The sequence below is a fragment of the Salvelinus fontinalis genome, chromosome 25, assembly GCF_029448725.1.
Source record: "Salvelinus fontinalis isolate EN_2023a chromosome 25, ASM2944872v1, whole genome shotgun sequence".
NCBI classification, from domain to species: domain Eukaryota; kingdom Metazoa; phylum Chordata; class Actinopteri; order Salmoniformes; family Salmonidae; genus Salvelinus; species Salvelinus fontinalis.
The window spans coordinates 807295-830366 of record NC_074689.1 but is presented as its reverse complement, the minus strand read 5'-3'; the positions used below and the strand labels follow the sequence as shown (position 1 = coordinate 830366).

At 44.8% G+C, this 23072-nt stretch overlaps 1 protein-coding gene across 1 annotated transcript in view; it reads left to right on the top strand.

Moving 5' to 3' along the window:
• LOC129823295 (transcriptional activator GLI3-like) overlaps window positions 1-16358 on the top strand; it is a gene marked incomplete at its 5' end in the record, with an annotated part of 36723 nt that extends 20365 nt beyond the window's left edge. The window contains 7 exons of the mRNA XM_055882229.1: window positions 602-715; window positions 2027-2167; window positions 7847-7996; window positions 8676-8840; window positions 9320-9598; window positions 11091-11493; window positions 12135-16358. Coding sequence (XP_055738204.1) covers window positions 602-715; window positions 2027-2167; window positions 7847-7996; window positions 8676-8840; window positions 9320-9598; window positions 11091-11493; window positions 12135-14539 — 3657 coding nt within the window. The remainder of the gene's footprint in view (window positions 1-601; window positions 716-2026; window positions 2168-7846; window positions 7997-8675; window positions 8841-9319; window positions 9599-11090; window positions 11494-12134) is intronic.
• Between the last annotated feature and the right edge of the window lie 6714 nt (window positions 16359-23072).

The following is a 23072-nucleotide window of genomic DNA, read 5'->3' as shown; positions in this document are numbered from 1 at the left end:
CTTCTGAATCTATTACAGAATTCTTTCCAGCTCTGAGGGAACAACCAGAATCATATACTACCTTACCGATTTCATATTTCTAGTCCAAATAGGACAGTTTCACTGTGTCTATGAGCAGGATCTCAGTGGGTCGAGTGTCAAGATGCCCCACTGTTAAAGAGGAAATTACATTACAGATTCCCCGGAGTTAACATTCTGAGAAGGCCAGTAGCACAGATCCGAGCCAAGGAATCTCTCTTGTTTTTCCAGGCCAGTTCAGCTTTCCTAGTTCATTTATTTTTATTTTCACCTGCCTTGTAACAGGGAACTCCCCTTGGGCTCTCAGGCCAGGACCAGTCAGGCCAGAGTCAGGTCTATCAAAGGTGAGGTCAGATAGGGAACTGCTGTATAGAATCAGTGGCTTATTCAATGGCCTCGAATTAATAGATAACAGGCTGTACTATGCTACCTTGTAGTAGGATTAACTAGATCCCTTGAACAGTATCATACAGGATGTCGTCATACAACTGCATGTCAATCTTATTTTCTGCTCAACTTTTATGGTCATTCTATCTTGTAGTATGTTGAATTCATTTTGAACTAAGAGATTTTTTTCCCACAGACCAAACCCACCAGTGAGTCGGCGGTGAGCAGCACGGGGGAACCCATGCACCACAAACGCTCCAAGATCAAACCGGATGAGGAGCTACCCAACTCAGGGGCCGTAAGTTGCCAGGTAAATTTAACTTCGCCAGCATTTATCGTATAGTCCAATGAACAGACATTCTTATCTAGTATTAGAAAAGGGGTATGTTTATGGTATTCAAAGATGAGATCAGAAGATGAGATGGTTTACTGCGTCGGCAGCAATAGAATGGGATGTGGTGCCTGTACTGTTCAATTCTGTTCACACATAGAAAACACATACACACGTATGCACACACACACACACGCACACACATAACCACACACACAACCATACACGCAACTCAGTCACTCTCTCAGACGCAGAGCTTTGGGGCCAATTATGTGATGTATTGTAAAACGATTTATTTATTTGCCTGTTTCATTCGGCTGCTTGTTCAGGCTGCCGCCTCTGAAACGATAAGCCCCATTGATCTTGGAGGCACCAGAAGGAAATTGTTTTCCTTTTAATCAGATGCTTAAGTGAATGGAAACATTTTTTGAAATTAGATTGCAGGTTTTCTAAAGGGCTCCCTGTGTGCTTGTGTCTGGATTGATGCTTCTAAAAGTGGCTCTGTGCTCATACAATGGAGGCAAGCCTGTGGGGAGATCCACATTCTGTGAATGAAACTCCTCTTCTCTCTGTTCCCCTCCTTCACACACTCTCCTAACACCATGGCAGGCAGGTACTAGCAGTAGACCGAGGTGGTTTTTACAAACCACAACTTTGCCTGGAGAGAAACCCCTGTACACCTCTGGTCTCCCCTGTTACAGTCTCCAGTACTCTCCAGGCTACCCAGCCATGTAATGCTAACAGTGACAGTAAAATATGTCTAGACTAATGGCGCAAGCTGGAGCAGGAAGAGGGGGTTAGATTCCTGAAATACTCTGCCCCAGACCTGTCGTAGATCAACAGCCAACCCAGAGCAGAGCATTCAGCGCTACGTTTCCGCTCCCGGACTCCCAGACGTTCTACTCCCTGTGTGCCGAACAGGGCCACATTGGCCAGATTCACTCGATTACACTGGTGGAAAAGTGTAACTAAATCAGCCTGTTGGGTTAGGGGAGAATAGAGTAGGGGGAGAGAACGTTTTGGTTGTGATATGACTTTGTTACCGGTCAAGTGTGTTGTGAACATAGTATGTTAACAGTCTTTTACCTAACCATAGTATTTTTATTTTTTTAATCGGACCCATACGTTCTGAATTGATATGGGCTTACGTACTGTATATACTGTACAATATTTCATATTCTGCAGATCTCTGCTGGGCCATTGCTGTAACACTGACAGTGTTGGGTCATTTCTGTAACACTGTCAGAGTTGGCTCATTGCTCTAATTGTGTTGTGGTTTGTGTACTGTAGGACCATCCGGATGGGATGACACTGGTGAAGGAGGAAGGTGACAAGGACGAGAGCAAGCAGGAGCCAGAGGTGGTGTACGAGACCAACTGCCACTGGGAGAGCTGCCACCGGGAGTTTGACACGCAGGAACAGCTAGTGCATGTGAGTACCTACCAGGACACTACTGGGAAATAGCCTTGATTTGCAGGAGGCAGAAACAATATGACTATGGTGTCTGGCTTCGCTAAACTCCCTCTACCTCTATCAAGTTCATGTTCAAAAGCTTTATGGTCCATTTAGAATGCAGATACTGTGCAGATAACAGCACAATAAATAGGAAACCAGTTTTAGGAGTCTATTTTAGGAGCCCCCAACAAGTAGTTGGGGGCTCCTATAGTTCTCCTGGACTCCTGGCTCCAGCCCTAACACCCTCTCTCTGGTCCAGCAGTCTCTTCTGTATGTCACCATGTTCAGCGTTCAGTACAGAGTGTGCTGCAGCCTACAGGCGTTGAGTAATGCCCCTGCCGGATTCCAGATTGGTTTCGGGGACGATGGTTAATGGGCTCAAAGGCTGCCGAACACGTCGCTGTTGGGCTATGGCGCTAACTGATTTGGCCGGCACCGACTCGACCTACGAGCCCTGCACAATCAGGCCTTAAGCCTTACACTCTTGCGTACTGTATACAAGTCTGTACCGTACTGGCTGTAATATACTCCCCCCTTCTGTTATACAGCTCCTCACACTACCCAGGAGATGGATGACTCTCATCTGGTAGAGCCTGAGGGCCTATTCTTTACCCAACTATTAATGATCTTACAGTAATACTGTATCACAAGCACTACGGACGCCACTTACACTGATGCTATTACTGCGGCTTCTGCTGCTGTCGTTGGACTGGTCTCCCCTTTGACCTGCTGTGTGCTACTTACCACTAGGCCCACTGTGGGGTGAGATTTTACTTCACACTCATGTTTAATACATGACAGCTGGAGCTGAGCTCACACAGCTCACCATTTCATGTGTGAGCTGTGCCAAGATTTTCCTCTTGTAAGGACAATAAACGTGATTCTGATTCTGATTCTGATCAGCACACATCAGAAAGATCCCCAGCTCTCCACGGCTGTCTATCCCGGCGTCTGACATTGCAATCCACAGCCGCAGCAGTAACCCCTATCTATAATTGATATCCTCAGCGCGGAATGGGCTGCCTCCCGCATTTTGAAGGGCTCTGCTCAAAGGTTGAGGATCTTGACAACTTCTTGCCCCTGTTTCCAGGGGCAGGGGGAGTTTGGCTGGGAGAAGGGGAGGGGCATCATACTGGGAAAGAGATTGTTCACACAAGATATTCTCCATGAAGGAAATAATCAACACATCCTCATTGTCTTTTTCCCCTTTAGTTTTTTGAATGTTGTATTTTAATTACTCATTTTATATGCCCATTGCAGATAGGGGGAGGGACATGCTAATAAAACTGTTCGCCTCTAATTCAGTGAGAAAACCCTCTTATCTCCCCACCCCTTCCTCAACCCCCACCCCCCTCAGTAATAGGATAAGTACAGTATTTGGACCACATTGTCTGTTCTCCAACGCCCCTCCCCCCTGTTTTCAACTTGTCATCTTGAATGGAGAAAAAAATATAATACTATAATATGCTTCCAGTCTGGCTTTGATTGGTAGTGTTCATGCAACATCATTTTCAGTTCTGATACATTTATGGATTGTTTTCTATGGATTGTTCATTAGATAGTCTTTGATATTAGTGAGGTAAAAACTTTATAATTAAACTGCTGTTTGAAACAAGTGAGGTAAATTATTAACTATTTGAAGTGTTTAAAAAAGTGATGATTACGTAGATGAAGACAAAGAAATCCCCTTTTAGTTTTTTCGCATGGCCTAATTCTAGAAATAAAAGCCGCTGTGCGCCACCCTCATTGCTTTCTACCTTGTTCAAAAGCGTCTCCCGCCTCGCTCCTGATGCATATTTTTACACTCTACAAACGCGCTCGCACCATGACGCGCTGCGCCGTTCCTTTATCATCCGCGTTTAAGCGCTCTCGGTGCCGCCGATAAGATAAACATCGCATCTACGCAATTTAGCTCAGTTATCTGGCCTTCCCAGTCAGCAAAAGCGAGGCGGGTGTCAATTTTCGGTTGATGTATTTATTTCATTAATTTTTTCCCTCTCTCTCCATCACTTATTTTAACTCTGCCTCTCTACATCACCCTCCCTCCCTCCCTCCACCCCCTCAACCTCCAGTACCTTTTCTTGGCATCACTCTCTCCCTATCTCTTTCATTTTCTCTCCTCTCCGAGGGAGCACTTTTAAAGATAAGGCGTTGGTGCTGGATTATTTCATGTCTCTGTCTGAGATGTTTGGGGGGGTTGGAACTGGGGTGGCTTTGGAGAGATGTTACAAAGACTAAGATGGGGGAATACAGAAAGGGTCTCAAATGGGGTGACCCTGAGATAGGGTGTGTGTGTTCGTGCGTGTGTGCATATGTGCGTACATATGTGAGTACATGCACACAATCCACACAGTTAACTTCCACTCCCTCCTACCTTGACATTGTGCTATTCTGGGTCATCTCCTTAGGTGGAGCTGTAATGTCCTTGTTTCTAAGGAGATGGAGATTACGTGATGTTAGCGTTAGCTCCCCCAGTATTCAAGCATGCTGTATGGCGGTGTTTGCGGCCTGGGTTCCTCCTCGGTGTTGAGGGGAGATAAAGTTGGGCTCAGTCAGAACGCGGCCCCCTCTCTTGCCTGCTGGCACAGCCCTTTAATTGGTAAAATGCAGATTATTTTTTGATCAGGAGAAGGATTAGGCACCTTATCTGTCTGGAGTATCTTACTCCAAGATGAAAAGGCTCTGCTGAATTACACATACAAATTCTAGCCCCCTTTTCCACTCCCTCACTCTCTCCCTCCCTTCTTCCCTCCATCTCCCTCGCCTCTTTCCCTCCATCTCCCTCGCCTCTTTTTCCCTCTTTTTTCTTTTCTTTACACAAAGCGCCTCAGCAATTGACATCACAAAAGAGCATATGATTTATTAGGCTCTGTTTGATAAAGTTAAACGGTGTTGCGGGTCCCACAGCTTAGTGAAATTGCCTTGTAAACAGGCCTTCTTTTCATGCACGCCTGCATTCTAATGTATGAGGTGTATATACCAGAAAGTGCTTGATAAGGGGACACTGTAGAGGGATTTTGAAGCCTGGCAAAATTGAGAAAAGTAGCTAAGTATTGATGGGATTCTGTGTATCTGGTGTCAGTGTGTTTATGTGCACGTGTGGCTATTATATGTGGGTGTAAATCCATAAAAGTCTAGAGTAATCAAAAAACATTTCCTTTAGTATGTAGTAGCTACATATCCTATACAAATAGTTCACAATTGTGTGTGTTTGTATATCAGTGTGTTATATCAGTGTGTTATACACTGTATAATTGGTATGTCAGTCTATACCTGTAAGCGCATGTGTACTGTATGGTGTGCGTGTGTTTGCATGCCTGCGTGTGTGTGTGTGTGTTTGTGTATGCACTCTGTGCTCATCCCAGCCAGCCTCTGTGTCCCCATCCAGCGCACGTCTCTCTCCGCCCGTCTCCCTCCTAAATCCATCTCGGTGGCGTTTTTACAGTATGTTGGCCGATAAGCTGGCAGGGTGAAAATTAATAACCTGCTAACGCGCCACCACCACTGCTATCACCACCTGTTTGTCCATTACGCCAACACTGCCTACCAATACGCTCAGCATGGAGATTATTGATTCATTACAAATTGCCATTAGATCATGACCATTAGTGTCGTCTCTAGCTCGGGCCCCTCTCTGTCAGCACGGGGCCCATGCATCACGACCGTCAGCGGGCCCCTGGTCATTTGTATGGGCTGGTGGGAGGGACGAGGGGGGACAGGGGAGCGTGTGCCAACAGCACAGCAACACCGGGGCACTCCTATCACTCAGGCGATATCGAACGGCGCGGCGCAGACTGATCGCTTGCCACAGGAATTCCCCCACAGAGGCGGAAGGGAAAAAAGGAGAAGAGGAGCTAGGAGCGGGTTTCCGTGTTGTGATGGGGAAAGGAAGATCAATCTGAGGGAAACGAACATCCAATGCCCTCGATCTTACCTCCCCAATCGTTTCCTCTCTGAATTATTTTTTTATCACCAAAATTAAAACGTGTCAAGTTGAATTGAATGGAGGGCCTTTGTTGATACATAAAGTCAATTGGAGACAGAAATGAACGATTGCATTGGCTAACGTATTGATGTAGCTGTGAGAGCAGAGCAGGGCAGGAAAGTGCACTTGGCTGGCGAAGAGATGCCGGTTTTAGTGCACTTCTTTTGTCATAGGGGCAGTGTACGACACCCCTGGCTCCCACTGCATAGGGGGTTAGTTAAGTGCAATTGTTCTGAGACTTGAGGGCCCATGGGGGTCTTTCTCTTGAAGTAAGGTCAGACTTCATAGGATACTGTCTGTTTGGGGGTACATCCCCTCCTCTGATGGGAAGAAAGGGCTGTGACGGTGCCCTGGTAACTGGCCAGGGGGAGGGGCTGGGGATAATTCTGCCGTTGTCTGGGGACCGTCACGTCTGGAGGTGCACGGCCAGTGACGCACTAGCAGTTCAAACAGGCATGCAGGCACACACACACAGATAGACACACACACTTTTCTCGGGGCGGCAGGTAGCCTCGAGGTTAGAGAGTTGGGCCAGTAACAGAAAGGTTGCTGGTTTGAATACCGGAACAGTTAGGGTAAAAATTGCTCCAGGGGTGCTGTGCAATGGTGACCCTGGCTGTGACCCCACTCCCTGTGGATGTCTTAAGGGGAGTTGGGATATGCAAGAAACACATTTCCACTAACAGGACAAATATAAACCGCCCCCCAAATTCTTATTATTATTCTATTACCCTTTCAATTCCTCTTCTCTTCTGCTCTTTCCCTCCACTTTTGAGGTTTTTAAATATAGAGATACTCTAACAACCGTTTGTTTCTCCTAGACATTTAAGACCTCTCAAACTCAAGTCTCTATTTATCCCTGTCTTTCTTTCCCGTTCCTCTCTCTCTCGCCCTGTTTTCCCTGTAAGGCAAATGTCTCTCTCCCCCAACTCTGTTCAGGAATGTAATAAGACGGGTTCCTTTTGTTCAGGATATTGTGTCTGTCTCCCTGGGTTTAAATTGCTCTCGGAAAGGCCCTTCAGAGGCCACCACACTAACACTGTTGTCTTTGTGAGAGGGCCAGATGTTGACTTCTCCCCCGAGGATTCCATGTCTGCCTTTTTTTTCTTCTCTTTTTCTTTAGCCCACTCTCATCCCCCTTCAACCATCCACTGCCACCACTTGTACCCCTTTTACTGGTCAGTGTGCAAGACAGAGAGAGTGGGAGAGAGAGAGGGAGTGAGAGTGACAGAGAGAAATCAGGGGAGAATGCATGCTCACTAGATACTGTATAATGCTTTACTGGAGTTGTAAAGACATGGCATTTGAAACGCCCCATCCCCTCACCTCCCTCTCCCCTTTCCCTCCCCTCCTCCCACCCCCCTAAGCCTCAGATTGGAAGTTGCCACGGCAGCACATCTGTCAGCAGGAGCCCCATGTGATTTGAAGTGACAGGGTTTTGTTTGAAAACGCCTGTTCAGATCGGACACTGAGACTCACAAGTCTCCCATTTATTCCTCAGAGTACTAAATACAAATGGAAGAAAAGGAAATGGAGAGAGAGAATATGAAACAATGGGAACGGTAGAGAGAGAGAGAGGGAAAATGAGTGGTAAAAACAATGATGGATGAATCAATTGAATCCAAATCCAGATTGACCTGTGATTGACCTCTGTTAGTTTCCTCTCTCAGCACATTAACAATGACCACATCCACGGGGAGAAGAAGGAGTTCGTGTGTCGCTGGGACGAGTGTTCACGGGAGAAGAAACCCTTCAAGGCCCAGTACATGCTGGTGGTCCACATGCGCAGACACACCGGGGAGAAACCACACCGATGCACCGTAAGCACACTCCCACAACACTAGAGTCCTGCAGAATTTAAGGTGGCCCTCCCTGAAATCAGAAATAACTTCCTCCTTTAGTAAATCCATTAGCTGCTCCTCTCTGTCACTCGCTCCCTGCTCACAGCTTGCTCTGCTCCGCTCATGGCGCTCTGTGAGTATCCATAGAAATGGCTCGACTTGGGCTACTCTGCTCAATGATGAGACAGTTACTTTTCACTCTAGACTCCGACAAAACTCAAGGAACATGATTCTTTTCTGTGAAATAATCTCTCCTGTGTTATTGTGATGAGGTTGAAGCCATGTTATGATCTTACTCAGATTTGACTGTACTGCACAGCAGAGCACGGTGATCAATTTAGTGATACCCGATCCCTGCCCGTACCCTAGTTATTGAAAATGATGAAAAAACAGGCCCTACCCGGGCCCTAACCTGATGTTTAATGTTAGGGCCCGTCGGGCTCCGGTCGGGTAGTGGAGCTTAGATATAGGAATACATAAAGAGATAGTCGTTGTTAAATGGTTGTGATGATGGTGCATCCTTACATTTAATCAACAATCTGTCACATTACTGCATAGGTCAGTAATATTTTGGGGGTAATTGTTGTCTGCCAGGATGACACAGAGCTGTGTTTGATGTGTGTGTTCTTCTTCTCCTTCTTCTTCTTCTTCTGTGCAGTTTGAGGGCTGTCCCAAGGCCTACTCTCGCCTGGAGAACCTGAAGACCCACCTGCGCTCCCACACGGGAGAAAAGCCGTACGTCTGTGAACACGAGGGCTGCAACAAGGCCTTCTCCAACGCCTCGGACAGAGCCAAGCACCAGAACCGCACACACTCCAACGAGGTACAAACACACATGTTCACTCACTCACGTGCACACACACACACACACAGTACATGTGTGCACTCACGCAAATGCAGGGACACATACGCGTGTGCACAATCACAAACACAGCTCAGCGACAGGTGATTTACCTATAACACTGACTGTATGTGAGCATGCTGTCCATTGCTGGAGGCCTTTAGCGGCAGGTAGCCTAGCGGTTAAGAACGTTGGGACAGTAACCGAAAGGTCTCTCGTTAGAATCCCTGAGCTGACTAGGTGAAAAATCCGTCAATGTGCCCTTGAGCAAGGCACTTAACCCTAATTACTGCTGTAAATCGCTCTGGATTAAAGCGTCTGCTAAATGACTAAAATGTACAAATTTAGAAACAGAAGCACCCCCATCTACTCTCCTTCCAGAACACTGAATTAAATAGAACAGTAATAATAATGTTCTATACTAACAAAAGAATACAATATAATGTATTTCTATGTTCCAGAAACCCTACGTGTGTAAGATCCCGGGCTGCACCAAGCGCTACACAGACCCCAGCTCCCTACGCAAGCACGTCAAGACCGTGCACGGGCCCGAGGCGCACGTTACCAAGAAGCAGCGCGGCGACACCTACCCACGACCCCCTCCCCAGGAGGGGGGGAATGGACAGGGCCTGTCACCAGGGCAGCTGGGAGGGTACGCAGACCGAAGGGAGTACAACCACTCTACCTCGAAACAGGACGAATGTCTGCAGGTCAAGTCCATCAAGACAGAGAAACCCATGGTGAGCCCCTCTCTGAGGTCTAACACTGCATAATGGGATAACCACAGAAATAGAATTACTGCCGCTGGTCCACCAAACACGGATCGTTGAATTGAATGGGGATGCCCATTCTAGTAATTCTATTTCTATGGAGGTAACAGCCCAGCTCTATCTGAAATGTCACCATAGCTTCTAACAACGCTCCATCTATTTGAACTTGAACTCTAACTGTGTCATGTACCGTGATGTTCACTTAAACCTGTGTACAGTACGTGTGTTTTGTGTGTAATCAAACCACTTACGAATAACCCTATAACGAATTAATGTTTTCTTCTGTCCAATTTTCCATGCATTACTCTTCCCTCTCTCTCTCTGTGGACAGTGGGTAATCAGGTGAGATAGGTGTCCCTTCATGTTGCATTTGTAAAAAAATATATTAAAAAAACATATGTCTCTCACTCACCTTGTAATACCCATTCAGTAGCCTGTTGGCCGCTTTCCTTATCTCCTCTTTCCATGTGGCATCAGCATTTGTCTCATTAGTCATCTTTACAAAGCTGTCCATGGTCGTCGCCACTTGGGATCGAGAAATTCTCTTGATTATAATCATTTTCTCTATTTTGGAGAGTAATGTTTGCTCAAAGCAAGTTAAATGCCCTGGGGCAGAACTAACTGCATTTCCAACCATTTCCAATAATGTTTATGTGTAGAATGCCCAACAATGCCTAGGGCTCTATTGTGCAGCCAAATGCATTGGGCGGAACCGAGATGAGACTAGGCCCATTCACACTACAAATTCTTGCTTTGCAATTTTGTGTGATGCCAAAAAAATTATACTTTTTTTCTTCACTCAATTTGGGTAAATCAGAGAAAGCCCTTCCTTAGTCAGTCTGAAAATAATCCTTTGTCCACATGGTTTACAGAAGAAAAGACATTGGACAAACCCACAGCTCTAGGAGGGAAAGATTGTCTTTGTTTACACATATTGTAATGACAGTTGAACGCAAACCTCCGATGGGTCTGTGGCCTGTAGATTTGAAGGTGGTATTTGATCATGATCAGACGGAATGCATTAATATGATCAATCATTGTGTTATTGTTTATTCCTGTGGAAAGCATGTCCCAGGCAGCTGCATCACATGGTGTCATTGTGCGTTTTGATCACATGGCTCAGATCTTTAATAAAATAAAATGGTCCTTAGAGTGATACTTCGGGATTTTGGCAAGGAGGCCCTTTATCTTCTTTCCCAGAGTCAGATGAACTCGTGGATACCATTTATATGTCTCTGCGTGGAGGAAGTTGCAAACCAGCTCTAGCGCAATTGCTAACTAGCGTTAACGAAACTACCTCTGACTTCCTTCACACTGGAAACAGAGACATAAAAATCCCTTTAATGTGTCCCATAATAACTGAGCCCTCCTATTCTTCCCCTCCCGTCTTTTCTTTTCACCTCCCTCTTCCACCTGTTTTCATCTCTTACTTGATACTCGCACCCCTATTCCACCCCGGCAGACGTCTCAGCCAAGCCCTGGCGGTCAGTCTACATGCAGCAGTGACCAGTCCTCCATCAGCACCTATCCCAGCCGTGGAGTCCACCTTGCTGTGAGGGGAGGGGTGGGACTAGGACTGGGTGAGGGACTGGGAGAGTACGAGGAGCTGGAGGATGAGAAGGTGTTGGAGGAGTTAGAAGGGGGCTGTGGGGCCCCCATCATGGACTCCACTGTGTCCACAGCCACAGCGGCTACGTTGGCGCTGCAGGCGAGGAGAAGTGTGGGCCGACCCATGAGATGGATGGAGCACATGAAGATGGAGAGGCTGAAGCAGGTGAATGGAGGAGGAGCCCCCATGCCCAGGCTGGTCCCCCTGTCACCCACACCCAAGGGACCTGCCACGCTGCCCGCCATCCTGGGGAAGGGTAAGGACCCACCATGCTCATATCCACAACCTTATCTGGGTCTTCTGAGGCTATACACAAAGAAAAATAGTGTTTCGTTACAGGGACTTAGTAAGGGTGTGACGTGTGTTTTACATGCTGTACTCCATGGGCATTCAATATCGCTATTAAACGTCCCTGGACACTGTAAAGGCGAATAGATATGTAGAATAATATTGACACTAGTATTGGGTTGTGAAAATAACTCAAAATGTCTCAGCAGATCTCAGTTTGATTACTTGGAATTTCCCCCTGGCAGATCGGACTTGAATACACAGGCATAAAAAAATCTTTACATTCTCTGTTCCACTGGAAATCACTTTCAAACCCATATCGTATCACGCCATATATCATATCAGTGATTAAAGCATGTAATAGAATTTCATGGCCAAACTGTGTCAGTTGTATTTGTGAGAAGGTTGCATCACTCTGATGGATCTCTCTTCACTTATATTGTGCTCATCTTTCTCTCTATCCCCGCTCTCTTTTTCTCGCCCTCTTTTTTCTTTCCCCCCCTCACACACCTCCACTACCCCTCCTTCTTTTTCTGTCTCCCCTCTCTCTCTCCCTCCCCTATCTTTCTCCTCCCCTCTTACTCCCTCCCTCTCTCTCACTCTCCTCAGATCCATACCTGGGCAGGTTATCCCAGCCGAAGCCTCCCCCTCGTCCCGAGCTGGGCAGCACAGAACTTACGGTGCTCAGCTTGCTCCACAGCATTGAGAGCGGTGACCGGCGGGACAGCTGTGACAGCGCCACCAGCTCGGCATACCTGAGCAGCAGCCGGCGCTCCTCGGGTATCTCGCCGTGCTTCTCGTCGCGGCGCTCCAGCCAGGCGTCCCAGAGTGAGGCAGCCAACACCCCTAGTCACCACTACCGCCACCACAACCTCAGCTCCACCGACTCCTACGACCCCATCTCTACCGACGCCTCACGCCGCTCCAGCGAGGCCAGCCAGTGCGGGGGAGGTGGTGGAGGAGGAGGGGTGTTTGTGGGTGGAGGGTGGGCGGGTGTCGGGGGAGGGACCAAGGGGATGCTCAACCTCACGCCTGCGCAGCACTACTACCTGAAGGCCAAGTACGCTGCTGCCACGGGCGGCCCACCCCCAACACCGCTGCCCAACATAGAGTGCATGAGTCTGAAGACCCGCATGGCCATGGTGGGCGAGGTCCAGGATGGCGCTGGAGGCAACTATGCGATGCCCCAGCTGGTCAGGTCGCGCCGCTGCAGCGACGGCAGCACCACCAACAGGTACGGGGGCCACGGTGGCTACCGAGACTACTGGCGGAGGGGCTTCTACCCCGGCGAGGGCCCAGGGAACGGCCCGGACCGGAGGGCCAGCGACCCCGTGCGGACCCACCCTCAGCAAGCACCGGAGTTCTTTGGGCTGCCCCATGTCCAGTGCTTCAGTAGCCTCAACAACATACACCCTCTGCCCCCTCTATCAGGCCTCCAGCACCCCACGGAAAAGGGCCGCAGCTTCAGTCTGCAGAACTACACGCGCTCCGACGTGAACCTACAGAGAGGGGGCCTGCTCTCCTCGCCCTGCCCCCCCAGCATCATGGAGAACACGGCCCTGGAGGCCCTGGCCATGGAGGAAGAGGGAGCCCTGCTACTGGGGGATGAGGACATGCTGCCTGACGACATGTTGCAGTACCTCCGCTCACAGGACAAGGCAGGCTCCTACAACAACCACCTGGAGAACCAGGTGGCTGGGGACAATGGCCATCTCCCTGGGGGGGAGTTACAGGACCAGGGCCCAGGGCTGAACCAGTGCTTCCACAGCCCCCAGCAGCACCAACAGCGGCAGGGACTGGAGAGTGAGAGCCCTAGTAAAGACGGCATGCCCATCCAGTGGAATGAGGTAAGCTCAGGGAGCGCTGAGAGGTCTCCACAGAGACAGCCCCAGGCCCAGTCCCAGCAGAGCTGTAGTCGATGGGCCGCCACAGAGCAACACCAAGGTCTGGCTGCCGGTTCGCCATTAGGGAGGTTTGGGAACATGGTAGCGCAGCCGCAACAACCATTCGCCAGAGAGTTCCAGAACCAATGCTGTGCCCAGCCAGCCCAGTCCCAACCTCCATGCGGGGTAAAGTTAGAGGTGACCACCCACTCCTGCATGGAGATGAGAGGGAATGACCACAACCCCACACACACCTTTGGCCGCCCTGACTTCTCCCAGATCACCCTGGGGCCTCTGCCCCAGGGCTACGGCCAGCAGAAGTATCATAACCAGACCCAGAACCACAGAACCTCCAGGCAGATCGGAGAAAACCTGCTCCTCAGCCGGGCCTCCATGGACAGCCTCTCCAGCCTCTCCCCGGCACTCCACCACCAACTCCTGCCCGCCTCCGCCCCCCGCCTACAGCAGGCCAACAGCAGGCACCCGGCCAGACCACAGCAATACCTGAATCTCCAACCGAGCACCACCAACGGTAGCCATGTCAACCTTACCCATCAGAACATTTCCCAGCAGCAGCAGAGTCTGAGCCTTCAAGGCAGCCACTGCTCCCTGGCCCGTCAGGTGTCCGGGCTGAAGCTGGAGGTTCCTGACCAGGGCTACCTGGACCAGGGCTTCAGCGACCAGGCTGTGTGCTTTGACCCGGTGGAAACCAAGGCCTCGTCCTTCCCTCCCCTGGAGGAGCAGTGTCTGCTGGAAACCATGACCAAACCATCGGTCCCGGCCTGCCTACTATCTCCGGGTGCCGACCAGGTGACCAGTACGGTGGACAGTGGCGTGGGCTGCTCAGCCAACGTGCTAGACGACGTGGTGACGCTGGACTTCGGCGCCATGCTGGATAATGTGGGGTTGGGCTACGACCAGCGTAGTCTGGTATCGGGGGTTATCAGCCCCTCCATCTTCCAAGGCCTGTCCAGGACCTCGTCCCGCCTCACCACTCCCCGGGCCTCCGCCAGCTTCCACAGCAGCGCGGGCATGGTGCCTTCCAACCTCAGCAACATGGCCATCGGGGACATGAGCTCCTTCCTCACCACCCTGGCCGAGGAGAGCAAGTTCCTGGCCATCATGCAGTAACTAACTCCGTCCTTCCTTCGCTCCATCCCTCCCTCCCCTGTCTAAAAGGAAATAGAGGAAAAACCTGATGCATGTAAAGAACTGAAAGAGGAAAAAAGATGGCAACACTTATGACAAAGCGACAAATTATCACAGTTTATTATACTTACCTAAAGTGTTTCCCGGAACAGATTTGTTGCCAAACAGATTTATTTTGTAAAAGTGTCATCCCCTCTCTTCTGAGGCAGGGGATGTGTCAAAAAAAGTATATATAGGTATATTCAATTTCTGTAATGAAGGCTATTTTTGGAAGCCCTTCCCTTTGTATTACTATATGATGGTGAGCGAGTGAGGCCTCTGATGGCATCTCTGGTCTTGTCCCTTTGAAACATTATCCTGTGTATCGTCGCTGTTTTTTTTGCTGTACACTGTTGGTATAAATGCATGTTGTATTCAAGGTCAAACACAAACACTGTCTTCATAAGTATGTAGACTAGCCCACGTGCTAAGTATCTAATCCTATTGGATGTACCATTTACCATTATGGTCCAACAATCGCCTCATATAAATCTTTATGTCATCAGGTCATAAGAGGGTCAAAGGTCAAATATTAGCTGAAAAGGGCCCTGGTTGTTATCTTTCTATATTTACTTGTTATAGAAAGATTCAGTATGTTACTTTTGAGAATATGTAAATGTTAGTGTTTCAGTGCTTCTACCAAGTCTTACCAAGTGGGTGTGTTTGACAGAGTATTACGATAATATTCAAAGTCTTTGAATTACAAGCGCCAAAACGTAGCCCTTTAGTTCATACTCCAATCGCTTGATTTACAATGTCTGTAATGGTACTCACAGGTGTATATATAACAATGTTTTTTTTTTTTCAAATTTTCTTTGTGAAAATACGATTTTTGTTTCGAGGTGCTTTCTGTAGAAAACAAGCATTTGTGGACAGTATGGGACATATTCTTTTGACTTTTTTTATACAACAGATCATCCATTAATTCTAAGCGTAGCACATGATCACTGATTTTAAAAAAAGGGTACCATTTGTTTTCTGTTTTTTATCCACCATTGTATTTGACCATTTTAGAATTGTGATCCTTTTTTTGTCTGATAGACATTTATAGTGGATCATCCATATTCTATTCTCCAAAAGAGTACAATAAAATATGTCCTGCCACTATGGAGTGCAGTGACCCTTTCAACAGTGTTAGTATCACCTTGCAATCCCACATGACAGTGTACAGTATTTTAAATAGTTTCCTTAATCTTCAGTGACAAAGTAATGAGGTACAGAATTGTTTTAATGTTTTTTGGTACTTTTTGTCTGTTTATAGCTGTGCGTCGATGTGTTGTTTTGTTTTGGAAGAAGGAAAAACTCATTCCCTCGTGAAAGGACCAGAGTGAATGGCCATGAGGTATGTGCCTTAATAATAAAACCTGCCTGTCGGAAAAATAAAAAGATCACTGCCAATCTTCCATTGTTAATTCTGAAAAGATACACATGTTAAGTGTCTTGTGAGACGTGTAAAATTCACATAAACATTTATACAGTTTATCGAAAAGATTGAAATGTGTGAAATGCATTAACGTTCATTTTTGTTAATCTTTTTTTCTTTCTACTATTGCCTTTTTTTTTATACCTGTAAATACATTACTCTTTCTGTAGGTTTAGCTCAGATATGAGGATGAGGCAGCGGGGTCAATAAAGAAATGACTCTTAAAAGCAGGGATTCCCAGACCAGGCAGATTTGGCTCTAAGTGGTGAAGAGCCACTTTGCTCTTTGATAACTGACTACAAATGTTTGTATGGTTTTAATAAAAAAAAGGAAATTATATTTCAAGTCTTCTGTCTTGCATGTGTGCTGGTTTGGATACAATGAAACACAGACTCAGATGGATGTGAACCGATCTTCCATAGGTTACATAGATTTGTTGGATTTAAAGTCATCAACCCACCACGACAAACAAGTAAACGAGAGAATGATCCTTTAACTGCGAACGTCACTGCCAACTCTGCATAAGACAAACTGCATTACTAAGCATTAATAATAAAGTCACTGTCCTTGTAATGGGATTAAATCACTAAACAATCTCTGTCTAAACCTCAGGCTATCAGGTTGAGAGCTTCTGTACTCTCAAATCAAATCTTCTTCCAACATATTGGGTCAAAATCTATTTTATTTTAAAGAGGATAAATTACACACACATTAAAAGGAAATGCAACTTCTGTTGGATCTCACTGGTTGTCTGTACCAACCTCCATGCACCCTCAATTCTTACACATTGAATTATGGATAATCGAATAGTCTGTGCTTTTGTTGCCCCCTTCTGATCATCAGTAAGAATTGCATTTAAATTCTACACCAACAGTCATGCACTTCAGACCACAAGCCAGTGCCTATTCACAAACATAAAAATAGATGTATTACCTTCGGGTTTGTCCAAAAATATTGTCATATCTTCTCCTCATTTGGCTTTTAAATGCATATATAAGCAAATGTAGAAATACTTTGGGTAACACTTCATTTTAAGGGGTCCTTTTTACATTCTAATTACCAGTGATGTACATAAACCCTGGATTGTGTATATATTTTTGTAGTGGGGACAGTAACATTAATCATCTACATTCGATTTGACTTTATGGACAATGTTTTAAGATATTATTTTTTATTTTTAGCTCACATAATAAAATGTAAACATACTGTATTCATGTATCCAAAATGTATCCAAAATGTGTTTTACAATGGCGGGGGAGTGCCAAGATGGAGGCATAGTGGCTTCAACACAGTGCCCCCTATCAGTCATTTAGTGTATATACACTACCGGTGAAACGTTTTAGAACGCTTACTCATTAAAAAAAAAATGTTATTTTTACTATTTTCTACATTGTAGAATAATAGTGAAGAAATCAAAACTATGGGATCATGTAGTAACCAAATTTTTTTTTATATTTGAGATTCTTCAAAAAGCCACCCTTTGCCTTGATGACAGCTTTGCACACTCTTAGCATTCTCTCACCTGGAATGCTTTTCCAACCATCTTGAAGGAGATCCCACATATGCTGAGCACTTGTTGGCTGCTTTTCGGTTGAAACCAAAAATCTCCAATTTGGACAAATTTCCACTGGTCTAATGTAAATTGCTTGTGTTTCTTGGCCCAAGCAAGTCTCTTTTTATTATTGGTGTCCTTTAGTAATTGTTTCTTTGCAGAAATTCGACCATGGAGGCCTGATTCACACAGTCTCCTCTGAACAGTTGATGTTGAGATGTGTTTGTTACTTGAACTCTGTGAAGCATTTATTTGGGCTGCAGTTTCTGAGGCTGGTAACTCGAATGAATTTATCCTATGCAGCAGAGGTAACTTCCATTCCTGTGGCGGTCCTCTTGGGAGCCAGTTTCATCATAGCGCTTGATGGTTTTTGCGACTGCACTTGAAAAAACGTTCAAAGTTCTTGAAATTTTCAGTATTGACTGACCTTCATGTCTTAAAGTAATGATGGACTGTCAATTCTCTGTTCTTGCCATAATATGGACTTGTTCTTTTACCAAATAGGGCTATCTTCTGTATACCACCCCTACCTTGTCACAACACAACTGATTGGCTCAAATGCATTAAGAAGGAAAGAAACTCAACAAATGTACTTTTAACAAGGCACACCTGTTAATTGAAATGAATTACAGGTGACTACCTCATGAAGCTGGTTCAGAGAATGCCGAGCATGTGCAAAGCTGTCATCAAGGCAAAGGGTGGCTATTTGAAGAATCTGAAACATAAAATATATAATATAATTTTTTGAGTCACTACATGATTCCATATGTGTTATTTCATAGTTTTTATGTCTTCACTATTATTCTACAATGTAGAAAATAGTAAAAATAAAGAAAAACCCTTGAATGAGTAGGTGTTCTAAAACTTTTGACCGGTAGTGTATAAATCATTGGTAATTACATATGTAATTACACCGTAACATGTATTGTAATTATTTTAATAATTTATGGTTACACTGCAATAACAACATTGCAGTCTGTAATTACAGGGGTGTAACAACGAATGCTTGTTATCATGCTTGTTACAAATGTTAAAAGTTTCCGATAGCATCCCAACGCACCATATTTCAGCCTGCACAAACCACGCGATAAGTGTTAGCCAACTGAAAACCGACCACCTCACAGACACAACTCTGTAATGAAGATCTGGAGTCAGATGTCTAGGCCCAAAGGCAAAAACAGGTTCACACCAAATAAACACTTTAAATTGTTAAATCATTTATTTGTGTATTTGATAGTAGGTCAATTACTTTAACCATCCATTTTTTTTTTACACACATTAATAAACAGTTATGATTAAAATTGTGAGCTAGTCATTTGTGCTTGCCAAATTGTAAGCCTATTAAGCTCGGTTGAATAATGGTTTATAAATGCACTTCAAATGGTCACAAGACAAACTCTTAATCCATCAAGGATCCTTGCATGGGTTTCACTGTTGAGGAACATTCTCCCTTTCGGATGGGATGGATTGGTGCAAATATTTAAGTATCCCAGGATAAAGGCATCGTGTCAAGATCTGTCCATCTGCGCAACAGATTAGATGTTTTCTAAAAACATGAAAACATGTTTTAAGAAAATGCTGCAAATATATTTCAATGGAATACAGTAATATCTCATTTACATAAGTATTCATTACCCCTGAGTCAATACATGTTAGAATTACCTTTCTGGGTAAGTCTCTAAGAGCTTTGCACACCTGAATTGCACAATATTTGCACATTATTCTTTAAAAAATTCTTCAAGCTCTGTCAATTTGGTTGTTGATCATTGCTAGACAGCTATTTTCAAGTCTTGCCATAGACTTTCAAGCTAATTGAAGTCAAAACTGTAACTAGGCCACTCAGGAATATTCACTGTCGTCTTGGTAAGCAACTCCAGTGTATATTTAGCCTTGTGTTTTAGGTTATTGTCCTGCTGAAAAGTGAATTTGTCCCTCATTGTTGGTTGGAAAGCAGACTGAACCAGGTTGTCCTCTAGGATTTTGTTTCTACTTTGCTCTATTCTGTTTATTTTTATTCCCCCCAAAAACGATGGTTTTCTTCCTCTCCGGCAACTGAGTTAAGAAGTACACCTGTATCTTTGTAGTGACTGGCTGTATTGATACCAACATCCAAAGTGTAATTAATAACTTCAGCATGCTCAAAGGGATATTCAATGTCTGTTTCTTTACCTCATCTACAAATTGGTGCCCTTCTTTGAGAGGCATTGTGGAAAACCTCCCCTGGTCTTTGTGGTTGAATATGTGTTTAAATTTCACTGCTTGACTGAGGGACCTTGTATATAATTGTATGTGTGGGGTACAGAGATGAGGTAGTCATAAAACATCATGTTAAACACTATTATTGCACACAGAGTGAGTCCATGCAACTTATTATGTGACTTGTTAAGCATATTTTTACACCTGAACTTATTTAGGCTTGCCATAACATAGGGGTTGAATACTTTTCTAAAAACATTATTCTAATTTGACATTATGGGGTATTGTGTGTAGGCCAGTGACCCAAAATCTCAATTTAATTTATTTTAAATTCAGTCTGTAATAACAAAATGTGGAAAAAATCAAGGGGTGTGAATACTTTCTGAAGGCATTGTATATGCCTAAACTTTAGAAACCATGATTATGATAACTAGGAGTACTGCGGTGTCTATGCTAAATTGTCATCCATTCTTCTTCTCTGACACAGTTTCCCACAAGGTCTCAGACTCCAGGATGGGAAAATGCTTACCAGAAAGAATTAGATGAAGACAATCTTTCAAGATTAGCTAGCTGTTTATGCCAGTGGTTCTTAATCCTGGTCCTAGGGACCCAAAGGGGTGCACATTTTAGTTTTTGCTCTCGCATTACACACCTGATTCAAATAATCAAAGCCTGATGAGTTGACGATTTGAATCAGGTGTGTAGCACTAAGGCTAAAACAAAAATGTACACCCCTTTGGTTCCCCAGGACCAGGATGGAGAACCACTGATCTAGGCTATTCACCATACTATTTGAGTCACCACTAGAATAGTTTTTTTAATGGTATTTAGTAGGCCTATATCTTTGTTTAATCTAAATAATCTAACTTTGAATCTAAGAAATGTACATTTTGCAATAAAGTTGACTAAGGTAGAAGCTCATCTTTTGTTTGTAGGTATTTTCACTTGGTAATTAAGCAATAAGGCCTGAGGAGGTGTGGTATATGGCCAAAATACCACAAACCCCTGAGGTGCCTTATTGCTATTATAACCTAGTTACCAACATAACTAGTGCAGTAAAAATAAATGTTTTGTCGTACCACGGCTGTCAGCCAATCAGCATACAGGGCTCGAACCACCCAGTTTATAATGAGTAATAAGTAATTATTTAGAAATTGCTCACAGTTAACTATAAAACTACACTTTAAAGACTAAATCCTGTGTAACTAGCGGCAACCTTGTACTTATGATATTACAGATATGTACTCTATGGTGTATTAGTGTGTTCACTTTCTCACTTGGATGGCGCTTTCAGAAGCTGACGTTAGATTGTCAGAATGGGTAACGTACTTTGTAGGTACACAATAATTTCAAGTAAGTACACCTCAAGATACATTTCCTTTATAACACCTAGTAATTACATTGTACTTATGCAGATATTGAATGTGCTCTGTGGTGTACTAATATGTTTATTTTATCCCTTGGATGGTGCTTCTAGAAGATTTAAAATGAGGGCCATGTTGTCAGGATAGGTAAGTATATATTAATTACAAGTAAGTACCCCACAAGATACACAGGACTTAACTAATTCAAATGAAGTGTAACACCTCTGTAATTGCATTGTACAGATATTACATGTACTCTGTGGTGTACTAGTTTGTTTATCCTCACACTTGGATGCCGCTTCCGGAAGCTTTAACATAAGGGCCAGGTTGTCAGGATGGGTAATGTACTAAAGTATATAAGTACCAGTAGCGGTCAGTGCCGTTTAAGATGAGGGAGGACAATTTTGTTTTTCATGAGCATGACCTTATTTCTATTACAGCATATCAGATGACTCTCATTCATATTCCATTCACCCAGTTCAATATAACAGCAATAGGTTTAGGCTATTACACGATACTCAAATTTCCCCTATACCCATCATGAGGTTGCTAAAATATAGCCTATGAATGAATGTTTACAACATAGGTGCGCACAGGTCGAGGACAAATTTTAGGTGACAGTGACAAATGGACAGACAGTGACATTCAATACCGCCTTGCACACTCTTTGCCAGCATCTATCTGATATAATGGTGTATTCATAAGTCCAACAGTTGCAAATTAGAGTTTCTATTGGACAAATGTAGGGGTTTGTCCCCATTTTTCCCGTTTGCTTCCGTATTAAAAAACATTTTCAACAGAATCGGCTAAATTAATACACCCCTAACCCGTGTGGCTCAGTTGGTAGAGCATGGCGCTTGCAACGCCAGGGTTGTGGGTTCGATTCCCACGGGGGGCCAGTACAAAAAAAAAAAAATATGAATGTATGTACTTGTAAGTCGCTCTGGATAAGAGCGTCTGCTAAATGACTTAAATGTAAATGTAAATCATGCATAAACACAGTTGACTTTCATGGCAGCCACGTTGTATTCCTTTTCCCATCCATGCGCTCTCCTTCTCTCACCTGTTCCCATCGCTGGTGGACTTCAATGCACAACACATCAGCTGTATGTGACCAGGCGAGAAAACATTTCCAAGCCAAACCGCTACACCGAGCCTATATCGTTGTCACCATATTAGCTAAGGTAATGTCATAGTCAGCATAGCTAATGGAACTAACGCGTTTGTAAACCCGCTACAATCATGCAGTAACGTTACAGTGTACAGTCAGTAAGCAGTTACACCGGCGGGCCCCGGTGGCAATAAATTAGTAATACCAAAAGCTTACCTTGACTTGGAAGAGTTCCAGTGTTGTGTTGGAAAGTCATAGCCAGCTAGCTAACACAGCAACCCTCTGTTTGAGCAGGGTGCTCCAGTAGGCTAAACTAGCTAGCTGCATTTGCTAGCTAAGTAAGTGAAATTGAAAATGAAAAAAATAAATGCTTCTCCTTCATTTTGGAAGAAATTAATTTGTTCCAAACTGTTAAACTATTGTCTTTCTCTTTGAGTCAACTACCCACCACATTTTATACACTGCAGTGCTAGCTAGCTGTATCTTATGCTTTCAGTACTAGAATAATTCTCTGATCCTTTGATTGGGTGGACAACATGTCAGTTCATGCTGCAAGAGCTCTGGTAGGCTGGAGGATGTCCTCCGGGAAGTTGTCATAATTATTATGTAAGTCTATGGAAGGGGGTGAGAACCATGTGCCTCCTAGATTTTGTATTGACGTCAATGTACCCAGAGGAAGACGGAAGCTAGCTGTCCTCCAGCTACACCATGGTGCTACCGTACAGAGTGCTGTTGAGGCTACTGTAGACCTTTGCGAAATAGTGTTTTAATCAGTTATTTGGTGACACGATTATATTTAGCGTAGTTTTATCTAAAATGGATACATTTTT